General features: G+C 39.7%; 1 protein-coding gene across 2 annotated transcripts in view; it reads left to right on the top strand.

Moving 5' to 3' along the window:
* ZPLD1 (zona pellucida like domain containing 1) overlaps nucleotides 1–8,734 on the top strand; it is a 157,439-nt gene extending 148,705 nt beyond the window's left edge. For both annotated transcript variants that reach the window (XM_026859877.1, XM_026859868.1), the window contains 3 exons: nucleotides 1,072–1,180; nucleotides 4,175–4,204; nucleotides 6,174–8,734. In XM_026859877.1, the coding sequence (XP_026715678.1) occupies nucleotides 1,072–1,180; nucleotides 4,175–4,204; nucleotides 6,174–6,349 (315 nt within the window). In that variant the 3' untranslated portion in view covers nucleotides 6,350–8,734. The remainder of the gene's footprint in view (nucleotides 1–1,071; nucleotides 1,181–4,174; nucleotides 4,205–6,173) is intronic.
* The last annotated feature ends 5,520 nt before the right edge of the window (nucleotides 8,735–14,254 follow it).

The raw sequence follows: 14,254 nt of genomic DNA, 5'->3' as shown, positions 1-14,254 counted from the left end.
CTTAGTATGGCATCTAAGAAACAAGGTATCCACAAGCAGTGGATCAATAGAAATATCTTAGAATAGAATTTATGGAAAAATTAAAGCTATAGTAAATGCTGTTATACTGACAAGGAATATTTGAAAAAGTTTCTGATAGTGAAGAAAAAAATTTACTACATCCCTTATAGTTTATTACCACCTCCCTTATAGTTTGGACACTGCTGTTTTGCTGAAGTTCATGAAATTGTGTCAATGCAAAAAATATTTAATTTTAGGAATGTCAGGAACAACAAATATATTTTGGAAATTGAAACATTTAAATAAATATATAAACACAGAATATTCTGTGATGTCTTCACAACACAGTATTTTTTCTTCTTGAATGACATTCCAATTAGAATTTTAAAATGCTATCAGTTCAGTATACCTCTGACATCTTGTATATTATTTTATACTTTTATGTTACACTTTTAAATAATTCATTGTTTCTATTGAATTTATGTTCTGACGTTTTTGAAGTTATTTCACAAGAAGCTGAAATTAAAGCAGTGCTCTTGGTTGAAGCATACTCGAGTACCCAAGATTAAAGTAGATTATAAATTAAAGATGTTAAAGGTGGATTCCAGATGACAGAGTGCTGGGATTGTTTTAGCGTAGGTCATTGCTCTTTAGAACTCCATGGAAAATGTGCGAACTTTAACTCGAGAAGCTTACTAGAATAGGGATTGTAGCATGTTATCTATTCCTAGACAAGCAAAACACATTTGTTGGGGAAAACTGTCTGTAAACAAAGCTTTGGGAAATTAACTACTGAAAATTTAATATACTCTAAGATGGATCTTGTACACAACAGCAATGTAGTTCTGTAAACGAAGTGAGGCAAAATACAATGGGAAGCCAGGCATTTATAAGATAGACTTCTAGGGAATATTGCAGCTGGTTTTATTGCAAAGTAATTTAATGCATACTAAGAAATAAAATCAAAGTTGTAGTATTGCTTATAAAAGAGTTTACATTAAAGCAGGAAGCACAGAATGGCAATAATTCCATTCCACTCTGAAACTGTGATTGTTTTGATTAACCACTCAGATTTGCAGTAACAGAGAAAGAAGAGACACTGGTGGGAGGACAACTTGGATCCCTCAGAGCACCTCTGGCAATGCTGTAATCTCTGCTGGACCCATCATTACAAGGAGTGGTAGGCATGAGCAAAATTTTCCTATGGACTGCATAAATTTCACAAACCTGGGGAAATGTTTTGCAGTTTAATATAAATTTGCAGTGACTTAGAGAAAGGGTGGATTCTCCATGAGTTTGCTGGGTATTTTTTTCCCTACTATTGGAGTCTTTGGTAGAAATTTTGAGCTAGTATTCCTGTTCAGCATTCACATGCTTCCTCCCTAACACAGTAGAATCACTGTGGGATACAGTTATGTGTATAAAGCCATTATAAAAGCCCAAAATCAGGGGGTTGATTTCTTTTTTTTTTTTGGTCAGATTTCACTGAAGATAATAGAATGTAAGGTACTGTGTTTAGTGTTGCAATTTAATTTGGACAGCTAATGAATATTCACTGTCACTTTATATTCACTGTTTCTTCCAGCTTCACCTGTGGGTTTTTATCTAAGTGTTGCATAAAATTAATACATGGTATGCTTAGACTTCAGCTATAAGAAAGAAAGAAGACAAACACATTGTAAATTCTAAAAAGAGTGGGCTAAAAAGAGTGGGCCTTTAAATCAGGGGTCAAATTCCATGATTTTCATTTTTATTGCCAAAGTTGTTGTGGTTTTTGGGGGGTTTGTTTTGTTTTTTTAAAAAAGCATCTTTAAATACAACCTGCAGTCTTTGAAAAGAATTTATGTGATTGCTGTTGACAAAATAATAAAAATAAAATACTTGAAAAAATTTAAGAAATTCTGTCTACAGATATTTATAAGTAGTTTCAGATGAGCAACTGATTTCAGCAGTCTTAGATTTTAGGAAGGTGAGAGCAGAACTGAATCCTGTCTATGAAAAATAATTGAAACACTTGAGAATAAAATCCTTCTTCAAGTGCAAAGTGGTTGTGCCCACATATACAGAGACAACTGACCCTCCAGAATAGGGAACCTTTTTTTAGACCATTTTTAGAACAAATACCCTCTGTTATAACCAACAATTTTGCAATGAAAGTGAGGACTTTTTTTTTTTTTAAACTGGGACTCTGTCTAATGCTGCTATCTGATTAATCAAGAACAAGTGAAAAGAACTATCTTCAAAGTTTCATACATTAGTACTTAGGGGAAATGAATGACAGATTCGCTCGGACAAAGAAGTATGCTAGAGAAATGCTACCTTTGACGAAGAATAGAAACGAGATAAATCTTGTTATGTGAGCAACCCCGATTAGGTAATATAGCTTACGATTCAAATGCTGTGAATGCTATTTTGACAATTAAAAAAAAAATTTTCAAAAGATACTCATCAGTTACCTTTAAATACTGCATAGCTTCAAGCAAACAAAAATATGTCCACAGGCATTTAATGGCCCCAAAGAAAGCATAAATGATTTATAATTTCTTGACCACTGTTGAAGTGTTTTTAAAGAAAAACATGAACAAGGCTTTTTTCACTTTTTAAAGTGTCTTCTACTTAAGATGTGTGGCTAAAGCTTTTTAGTTTATACATATTTCTACATCTCTGTAGTATACTTTTGGAGCATCCCACTCCTGCTGACAGAAGGATGGTTTGATGGGAAGTACTCTGAAAAAAAATGGATTCAGTTCTGAACTCTGCCATGAATTTCTTAAGTGGCAGTGGGCAAGTCCCTTAATCTGACTTGCACTACGCTTCTCCTTCTGGAGCAGAAAGAGAGGATTAGTGTTTCCTCCCACTGTCCCTTCCCACTGGGAAAGTAAGAGCATTAAAAATGTGATTGATGAATAATATGGTCAAGGGAAAAAACGGGGGAAGGTCATGAGAGAATTCAAACAGAACTGTCTGGTTTTAGATGAGGAGCGCTGGCTGACTCTGCAGTGCTGCACAGAGGTGCTTATGCTGCTTTTGAGGGAAGCTCTGGTCCAGCTTTAGTAGAGGTACAATTGTACAGAGCCCTTCAGTCCTGCTGCACGTGCCTCACCATAGGATGTATGCCAGTGTTAGTTCTTCACTCGCATGGATGTGCAGCCTCCCACTTCCCCCATTTAGGTTGGTGCGGCATCTGCCCCTGGGCACTTTGGTGTCTGCAGAGGCACCTCAGGTGATCCAGGTCTCCCCATTACTCTAGGCACTGGTTGTTCTTGTAACAGAGCTGTTTATGCAGTTACCTTGATAGGACCCAAATTGTGCTACTGAAAATGAGCAATGGTCCTTCTCCTGTATATTTCTGAACCTGTATATCTAACATTTTGTTCTTTTCAGAGAAACTTTATTCTTGTTTGTTAATCCAAAATAAGTTGTTACAGGAGACATACACAGAAGAAAATGTTTTAGTCTCTGTGTATAGAAACAAAGCAGGTACCTACTGGTGAAGGTGAAATTGTGTAGCTTTTGATGGATGTCTCACTTAAACTTAGAAGACAGCTGCTCAAAACAAATGTATACATGAGCTGTGCTTACAAGTTACACAAAAAGAAGCAAAATTAGTGACAAGAAATGTAGTTCTGAGATGGACAATGGTAAGAAAGTAAAAACTGAAGACAAAATAGAAATGTTTCTTGGAATATAATGCCACTGTGTAATTGTCAAGAGAAAAATGAGCATGGAGAAAGGTCATTTTTGTAATCATCTATGGTCGCTGATGTATTTTTTTCTTTGAAAACACAGATTAATTTTTTTTCCTATAGAGATCTGTGAATGGACTTCTGTGTAATATTGTGCTTATGATTGTATTCTTACTGAGAGAGAGAATAGAACTGGCTGCCTTTTCAATTAAGATGATCCTGCATTAAGGTGTTGGGGTTTTTACTGTGACAGAATGCTAAGTAACTTTGTACTGGTGTACTCACATTAAAAATGAAGCAATGTCATGTAATTAACATTGTTTTCCTTATTCTACCAGGGATGTTAAAAGCTACTAGTCAGTGTTGCAAGTATAGCTGATGTGTTTTGAAAATAAAGCTAGTACTATTGGCTTTTGTGCTGCAAGGAGGGGAGGAGGTAGGCAGAGATATTTGTAAAATATAACGCATCCTGTTTTTATTTTATACAGATGAGACGCCAACGAACAATTCACAGCTTGGTAAGTTAATCAGAATTCCAAGAAACATAACAGAGGTTTTATGAGTGAAACAGAACTGAGGAGATGAACCATTTTGACTGAGCTCTTTGCACTGAGCTAGAATGTTTTTTTCTTTTTTGGCTTTTTTTTTTTTTTTTTTTTGTCATTTAAATGTGTCAATATTGACATACTGTAAAGAAAGCAATCGCTGAATCTGGAATGCTCAGTTTAATTTGTGTACCCAGCCCTGCCAGCATAGCAGCTTCTAATTCCTGTGATAGAGCTGAAATGAAAATCTGCTGCTATGACATATGAGGGTGAGGGAACATTGTAACTGCCAGATGCAAAATCAGACTTAAGCAGTAAAATTTGCTCATGCCATGCAGGAGTAGATTAGCAAAATGCTTATTATGGTGCAGTCCAGCTCAGCTCACAGTTTAAAATCAGAAGAGCTCTGCCTCAGCTCCTGTTCTCCTGGCATTTAACCACACAAAGAGCCTGTGGAGAAGCTTGAATAGAATTTGTGGTCTGCTAGAGTAGTGAAGGAAATAGGCTTCGGGGAAGATCAAGTCTCTAAGTTTTAGGCTGCTTCTCCTTTGGGCACACTTGGAGGACTTGTTTCAGCGTTACTGTTCTCTACTGGTAACAAAGACTAGCTAATGACTAAGAAAGGATCGTCAAGGTAACCAGGCTGTCCATTGGGCCATGATACCTCTTACTTGTTCATAACAGGACTGAGTGGCACAAGAAACCTACCCTGTCCTCTGAACTCCCTTCTTTTTTCCCTTTTGTCAACTTAGACCACATAAAAGCAGCTACCTTTCTTACCTGGAATGGAAATGAAGTTCTCCCTGTAATGAATTGCTCCCTGGTGTGTCCCTACACATGGATATAATAAAAATAGTAATAATAAAAAGCAAATTCTTTGTTTGCTACACACAGCTTGCTGTGTTAATGGCTGCCACCTTTCCTTCCCATCCAACGAAAGCAGCAGCCCGCCCTCTCTTTCCATGCCAGAGCAACATCCTTTCCTGTGCCTGTTACTGTCCCAGTGGAGAGTGTAGAGGTAGAGCAGGGTGGGACTACTACTGTAGTGGAGACAAGACAAATTCGGTCAGAAGGCAGCACAACGTTGAGAAGGGGAGAGCAACCTGATCAGCAGAGATGAATTTTTTCAGCTTTGGTGATGAGGGAGGGACTGATGATGTTTGAGGGCAGGTGGTTGCTTTTGGAAGTAGCAGTCTGGTTTCCCACATAGAAGCTGTGTTGTCATTTCACCTCACTCTCCAGCACTGGTAATGGCAAACACAGCTCTTAGGCAAACACGCATTGGTGCTTTGGATAGCACCTACCACTCATATGGTTTTTTCCCTCCTGCTGGAAAAGATGGTACGGGCTGGATGTGTGTGTTTCAGTATGAAGGAACCGGTCCATGAACAGCCTGTTGAGCTACACTAAATAGTAAATATGTTGCCTCTTCTACCTGAGAATTGATAAATGTGGTAAGAAGCCTTTCATGAAGGCATACAAAGAAGCTTAGAGTAGCTCAGGTATCTGGTGCCAGATATGTCTGTTAAGGATTTATATACACTTTGAATTCAGATGTGGACAATGCTATCAGCAAAGAAATCCTTTCATTAACTTGATTAGGCCACAAATTTGTATACCTCTGCTTTGATAGTTCTTGAATAAATGATAGTCTTGCCTTAAATAGCATGGTTCAAGGTTGGTCACTAGCATATGAGGGATTATGCCTTAGAAGTTTCTTTACTGTCTCTATCCCCCAGCATGATGCGTATTGAAAGAACTAATAACTATGTTCAGACTATACTTAGATAAGCTTTATCTAAGTAGGCAGGTGCTCATTCTGAAATATCAGTTTTAGTCCCTTCATTGCAATTATTCTGTGTACAGAATGTTGTAATGGAAAGACAGAAGTCGTTGGCACTGCTGAGAGATTGTAACCAGGTCTTACTTGTTTTCCTTGCAGCTCATCCAAACGGACCTCCTTTCCAGCTGAATGCAGTCACCAGTACACTGATTTCAGGCGTTGTGATCCTAGGAATCACAAGCATTTTCTTTTTCTTATGTTCCCTAACTCTTCTGCACAGGAAGTGGCCCAACAGTTCAGTCCTGAGTGGCATCCGAAACCCAGTTTTCAACTGAAAGTGATGATTTACTTGCACTTTTTCTTTGGGGTTGCCTTTTTTGTCCATGAAATATGATTCCATTAAAAAGTAATATTAAGGCAACGCTCCAGCTGTATCCAGCTTCTATTCCAGCTATTCTATATTTGCAGATTTGCTAGATGTTATTCTGTAGGTAAGCAGCAGTGATATTAGGTAACAATCCTAGAAAACCATGAGAATCTCAATTGTGTTTGTGGTCAGACTGTATGACATTATGCCCATGGTTGTGCTGACAACAGAACTTGTGTCTCCAGCTTCCCAGTAAAGTCTCAAAGCTGAAGATGCTGAAGGTGGAAATTTTTCCAAGTATGCCACTCTTAATGCAAAAACTGACACATTCAGAAATTTTCATAAGTTCGTAAACACCTACTAAAATAAGGATCACTTCTATTTTGTCACGGTATTTTTCACAAACATGAAAAAAAAAAATTGTCTCAGGAGAAACTTTTTTTTATCTCTCCTGGCTAAAAATAACCCTGGAGAGACTCAAAATAAGTGACTTTTGCTTATCATTCATTTGGAAATGTTTTGTTAGATTTATTTTCTGTTCAGTTGTGTTGATATCATGTGAAGGACATAATTTTTCTGGGTGTCTTTGAATCAAATAGCTTAGGTCAAACTGCAGTTGGTCCCAGGGAACAATGCCACAGTTCTTGAGATGGAAAACTTTTTCCAGCAAAATCACTGAATGAGAATTAGTGAGAGCTTTAAATCTAACTAATGTTCAGCAGAAAGTTAATTCTGTACAGAATTGCCACATCTGCAGCCTTCAGTCAAATTGTAACCCCAGGAACTGCTCCGAGGGGAAATATGTTCCTTTGCCCCCTGATTCCTTGAACAGGCAAGCTGATACAAATGAGTGATGCCCAAACATTTCTCATAAAAAATTATTTTTGGAGTGCAATTTGGCAGTTGAGTAAAACTCTCATTAATATCCTAATTTATAAGGGCCAATTTTGCCCCATGGGTTTTGCAGTTCTCATATAAGGCTTTCCTTTCTACATGAAGAGTGGTAAATCAACGCTTACTTCTTTACCGGATTTCCCACGTGGATTAGACTTCTTCACTGCATGAATGAGGGGAAGAGGGCAGCTAGCAGAATAACAGGCCACAAGCAGTACCGTACTGTTGACTCGAGTTAATCTGATAAACATCAGACTTATCTGAAGTGAGTGTGAGTGATCAGGTGCCCTCAAACAGGAGCAGAGGGCAGTGGCATAGCTGTGTAGAATAGACAACAATGCTGGTTCTAGAGAGGCCACTGTAGACACAACATATATTAAGCTGGACTGGATAGACAGTTGGGATTTTGGTCACACATACAGCATTTAAATTTCACTTTTCATGTACTGTACATATTGGCCTAGAAACACCTCATTGATATTTATCATCGTCCTGTGTTAACCATGTCTGTGTTGTCATTGATGTGACACAACTGGCTAATGATCAGGGCTTTTTTGGCTCTCAAGGCTAAAGACAAACAGACTTGTTCTCAGTTTTCTCTGATCCTGCAAATGCTGTATAAAGGCCTGTTGTTTGCAAAGTCCAATGTGCTGTAGTGTGGTATCCCTAACAACCAATACTGTGCCTGTTTTCCTCCAGTCTTAATACCTCAGAAACATTTTTGCACTTCAGGGGTTAGGTCTGATGGCATGTAAAACATGATTGTTTAATAAAATTGTTTGAAACATTTCAGAATGGATCCTTTGCCTCAACTGTTTTCCTCCCCATGTCAAAGTCCTAGTTTTGTATGTGCTTTTAGTGACCTCATTCTACAAAGATGAAAACGGGACATGCATTTAAAATCAATTTGGTAAGAACTTTCAATATATAGGATAAGTTAATGTAAATGTAGCTTTACTGGCCTTTAAAGGACGACAATAAACTCTGGAGATTTATATCCCAATCTGAGGATAATTTATTTTAACTTACTCATAAAGACAACCACAGAAATTCCATTAACATAATTACTACTTCATAACCAACAGCTTTAACTGAAAGTTTTCAGTGGAGATAGTCATTACTATCCTTAGTAACTTGTTTCAACAGTTAATTGCTGTCTTCAGTACTTTTTAAAAAGACTATTTCTAATGTGAATGTGCCCAGCTTAATTTGCCAGCCATTGGAAACTGTTGTGCTTTTTTCTGCTAGACTGAGGGAGACCCTTTTTTATCAAAAATCTCACATTTGATTAAGACCACAGGGTAAAAAAAGTGTAGTGAATGGTGTTGCAAAAAAAGAAAAAAAAAAAAAAGCTGCTGATATCATACTTGTCCACTTGTCCTGTTTCAATTTCTCTGTATTTTGGAAAGACAGATTGTTGCTTTTATATATAGAAAAGTAATTTACAGTAATTAACAAAGACTCATTGACCAAACTTTTTGAGGCTTGGACAGCCTATTACAAAAATGAAGTTGTTTCCCAGTAATGTAATATACAAAATGTTTTTCTTATGTTAGTTAAAATTTCTGGAGTGGTTTGTTTTTGTGAAGAATCAGATAAGATGATGTTCTTTGTGTAACTTTTCTTCGTATGAAAATTATTAGGCTCACACTAGTTAAGTTACTGAACAGAGTTTCCACAGTCATCTGTAGGAGTCATTACTGAACTTGCTATGGACTGAATGCATTTGTCTCCACCATTCATTGATGAGATAAATACCTGTTCCTCCTTGGTAAAGCACTGTGAAGAGTCACAGGTGAAAAATAATATCTAAAATCAAGCTTATTCATTTGCAGATCTGACATGAGAATTCTTTATGAATGGTTTTTAGGGGACATGAAAACTTGAATCAGGCTGCCCAAATATTTTTAGCAGGGGAGAGGACTGACTGTATTTGTTAAAATATCCCCATCCTCGTTTGTTTGAAAGTGTATAGGTATTTAGGAACATGTGGAGGCCATAACTCATGACCTCACAAGTTCCAAGAAACAGATTAGGTAGAAGTTGGGTGAATGTGCATGGAGGTTACACCCTACTTTTTGGAGGGCAGGATGCTAGGTGAGAAGGAAGGGGGAATGGTTAGAAAACATAAATTACGTACAATGGGCAGGCACTTCTGGCACTCAAGATACCAAGTTTTAAATGGAGCAGTGAATTAAGATGAATTAAGTACTTTGGATGAAGGATCTCTGGCCAGATACATAATAGGGGTCTCTCAGGTGTTAAGTGAAACAATTACTAAAAGAATAGCAGCTCTGCTAATAAAATCACTTCTATTAGGGGTGCCCATTACGTGTGTTTAAATGCTTTTTTTGCACCAAATTCAGGTTTCTGTAGGTCAGCAGCACAGTGTACTGAAACGTTTTCAAGTCTGTGACACCATTGGGGGGCAGACAAGAAAGAAACTGAGTGAGACTTTAAGACTAGGTCTAAATCCAGTAGAACTTAATAAATCTATAAATAGGTGAAGACACTTCCTGGCTTCCTGTCTGTGGAAGAAATAAATGGCAAATACAACTGGAGCTGTGCACACTAGTGCTTGGGATAAGTTCAGCTGATATTTGAGGAACAGCAAGGGAACCTGGAAGTAAGTCACATTTCCCACGTCATTTGGCAGGTAGTATTTTTTACTCTTGATACCTCTCAGGCTCCATAAATATGCCAGAAGAATCAACTTTGCCTCGTTAAAATCTGCTCTTCATCTGGAGGAGATATAGGCAGGAGTATCATGATGAACTAGGAAATGTCGCAAGTGTGGCAAATGGATCCTTCCTCAGGTTACTCCAAGGTTTTATTTCAGTGCCACTTGGACCTTTCCCATGCCTTTCAGGAAGAAAGAGATAGGATGGAGGTGGAAGAGTCAGCAGAGAGTAGCTCTGTTCAGTCATCAGTGGCTGGACTGGCTGTTTGATACACTGACGGTTTCAGGATTATATCATGGCTCTTTGCCTTCATGTCTCTTTTGAAAAGTTTTGATCACTTTTCTGTTATTCACTAGTTATTTAACTCTTTCCTAGTCTTTAAAAGGATATCTTTGTACAATTAGGAAGCACATCCTTGAGTAGTGAAATTGAAAATGTAAGACAGAAAATTTAAGTGACTTATCTTGTGAAGAATGTAAGCTAATTACTGTTGGCAAACTGAGGAGGGATACTGGCCAGCCAGTTTTCAAATGTTGATACTATAGTTATAACCTCTGCTTTTGGACTTCAGGGTATAGTGTGAAAAGTACTTATGCGCTACACGAGGATCCACAGCAGTCCTTGTAACCAAGAAATACCATTTAGAAATACCTCAAATATTTTGCAAGCTTGCTTGTGATCCCCTGCTAAAAGGGGAAATCTTCAGTGCCTTGGACTGATAAGATGGTGGTGGTGGTTCTAGACGTAAGGTATCCTGGCCTGAGCAGGCATTGCGTTTGCTGTTTACATCCTGAACTGTCTTGCTTATGTTTAGACTCTAGGTCTCTGAGGTGAATTTATTGAACTTGCTTGTTTTGCATAAACAAAATAAAAGATTTAAAAAAAGGCTTGCTTTGGCTTGTTTTCAACCCCTTTCCTTGGACTGGAGATTAAGTTGAGAGAGGCCTTGTGTTCTGGCCCATCAAGATGGAGAGGCTGAATGATATCCATTAGAGGTGCAGAGTGGGTGAGGCAATATCTGCTCTTGTGACTGTTTTCCCTGTGGTGCTTTAATCCCTTGTCTCTTGATTCAAGCTGATGTCTGCTTCTATTGTCAATTTTATTATTCTTAGGAGGTGGTAACATCTGTCTGCTCAGCAGCTGTTTTGAGGGAGAGACATAGTTTTAGTGGGGCTTTTAAAACATTTTTAGAAGACTTTTTTTTCTTTTTTTTAACCTTATGGAGAGGAATTAGTGAACTGTGTTGATCAGTGTGATCACAGGTTACTTTATATAGTAGATATTCTTGATTTATTTTTTCTTCTTCAGACTGTAGTGAATAAAAATAACAATGCTGTTAATTCAAATGTTAATTGTAAATGAATGTAATGGCAAAAGTTCAATGTGGGATCTGTGCTAGATGATTCATTTGGTGCGTATGAGCGTGCACATTCACCAAGTGTGTATTCTGCACAGGCTTCCACTGATTCTGGAGCCTCTGACTTGTCAGGAGGTATGTACTTGCTGTGTACGTACAGTTACTATCTTGCTTTCAGAGTCAAACCCTGCTTCTGGATGCCAGGGGCTGCACAGATGAGTCAGTGCCATGTGACGGAGTAATGCCTATGGGGCTGCCCTCCCTCCCCTCCAAACACCCACCCATGGGGGTACACATTGTCATCGCAGCACTGCAGCTAGTATGGCCAGAGCCCTGAAATGGTTGACCAGGTCAGTTGCTCCCAGTCAGGCTCATCGCTGTTTCCTGGTGCCTCCTAGGCTGTGGGTCTGACTCTCGCAGTGCTCTGCACATGCTTTGGAACTTGGCAAAGCAAGAGCATGGCCTTGGCAATGCTTTGGCTGTTTGCTTATGTTACTGCGCACTGATATTGCTGAGCAGCTTGTTCTACTACATGTGAACTCCACACAGACTTGCTCTAGTGGGAACACTGATTAAGTACACCAACAGGTGTATGAATTAGTGGGAAGTCACTGACTGACTCTCTGGATAATTGTGTTTGCTTCCACAAGTGCAGGCAGAGCAGAGAGAGGGGGAGGTGGCAGCTCTATGGCCTCAGGTGCGAGGGCAGCAGCCCCTGCAGAATGTGCTGTTGAGACATCAGGTTGCAAGGAGGAGGCACAGCTTAATTCCCTATTTGCAGTCACACAGGCTTCGCAGGCTAGTGAATGTGTTACACTGAAGGAGTTGGTAATACTTTATGGTATCTATGGGTCAGCCACATGTCTGTTCTTGGCCTGGTACACTCCAGAGCAGTTAGTGCATAATGAGGGCTCCATAGTATAAACCAGGTAGGACTGGGTCATTCTAGGGAAATCTGCTTTGGTACTGAGCCTGCAACAAGATCACAAGTGGGCAGAGTGAAATCTTGAGCACTTGTGTCCTTTCCTCTTGTACATATCGCTTCTGCAGCAGGAATGGGCTTTTTGTTGGGTGACACTTTGACATTCTCAACAGTCAGCTGGGAAAATCTTTTATCAGTGCTTGCAGAGGATTGCACCGGTACACCATGCAAATAAGAACCTCTCCCTGCGACTTTTATTAAATTAATTGTGCTTAATAAAGGTGTTTCTGGTCTGTCAGGCTAAACCTGTGGGTGTGGCTTGTGTCTTGGCTCTTAAATTAGACATGTTTTGAGTATGGGGCGAATTTCCATGAGCTCCTGATGGTACTTTGTCTTTTCTTAGTATTTTTCAGCTCTGCAAGTTAAGCAGATTACGTTCTCTCTAGACTGAACAAACTCCATTCCCTCAGACTTCCTTCACAGGGCAAGTGCTTCATCCTCTGAAAAACTTGGTGGCTTTCCACCAGATTATTCCAGTTTATTGATGTCTTCTTTCCATTTGAGGATACAGTATCTTCCTTCCAAAGAAAGGATACAGTATCTAGCTGTGGTGGTGGTTAGTGGGGAATAATTGCATCCCTCCCTCTACTGGCCGCACTCCTGTCCATGCAGCCCGGGACACTGTTGACCTGCCTTGCTGCCAGGGCACACTGCTGGCTCCTGCACTCCCTTCGGTCCACCAAGACCCCCACATCCTTTCCAGTGGAGCTGCTCCCCAACCGGTCAGTCCTCAGGCTGTGTCACTGCAGGGATTATTCCCAACCAGGTACAGGACTCTGCAGTTGTTGAATATTTTTTAGATTCCTGTCAGCCCATTCCTCCAGCCTGACCCAGTTTCTCTGACTGGCAACCCTGCTCTTTAGTGTATTAGCTGATCCCACTAATTGCTGTCATCTGCGTACTTGACAAGGTTCACTGTCACCTTCTCCAGGTCATTGATGAAGGCATTAAATAGGACAGGTCCCAAGTAGACTCCTGTGGTGGTCCATTTGTTGCTGGTATCCTGGTAGACAATGACACATTAGCCACTGCTCTATGAACTCAATTACCCAAAAAATTGTTACCATCTAGCTGTTCACCCATTCAGGCTATAATGCTCTAACTGGGCTGGAAGAATGCTGTGGAGACCATGTGGAAACCTTGCTGAAGTTGAGGTGAATGATGCATGCTGTGCACTCAATTATAGATTCAGTCATTTTATCAGGTTGGTCAAGCACCATTTTAGCCTTGGTAAATCCATGCTAGCTTTTCCCAATCACTACCACCTCCTCTGTGGGCCCAGAAATGTGTTCCAAGAGCACTTGCTGCATGATTGCTCCAAATGCTGAAGAGCACTTGGGATTCAACCCAGGAGGCTGAGTGTTGCCACCTGCCAAGTAGCTATGAAGCGCGTGGATGAAGTCTGTTTCCCATTCGCCAGTCATCACACTGACTTGAAGTCACTACTGTTCCTCTATTTGTTTAACTGAAAGAGATTGTTGCTGTTATTTCAGGGTTCATGTTCTGCTAATCATGTATGATAGGGACAATGATGATGCTACACAGTGAAGCTTGGTTTATTTATTTTTAATCAGGAAACTACATCAAAAATCCAATCCTGACAGAAGGCTAATGTTACAAAGTAAAGCACTAAGAAGCTATGCTCAAGCATGGTGTGTTTTCTTGGAAAGACTCTCATTTTCCATGGAGCCGTGCTTTGTGAGGCACTGGATGAACAGTGAACTAGGGTAGTTTCCAACAGTGGATGAAGTTGCTGCCCAGTGGAGCCCTGTCTCCTTTACTGAAGGAGTTAGTTTCCAGTGAATGAGGCAGGGAAGTGGTTTAAGAGATGATGGTCGCATGAGTAAGCTGGTTGATTCTGGTCTGCCAACTTAGTGCGTCTGGGTCAGTCTCTTGCTGGATGTGGCTGGGTTGAATTGTCAGATTAAATTGAGGTCATGCTCTGTACCTTAATTCTTC

The sequence above is a fragment of the Athene cunicularia genome, assembly GCF_003259725.1.
Source record: "Athene cunicularia isolate RWA chromosome 1 unlocalized genomic scaffold, athCun1 chr1_part1, whole genome shotgun sequence".
Lineage (NCBI taxonomy): Eukaryota > Metazoa > Chordata > Aves > Strigiformes > Strigidae > Athene > Athene cunicularia.
This window is presented reverse-complemented; position numbering and strand designations above follow the sequence as displayed.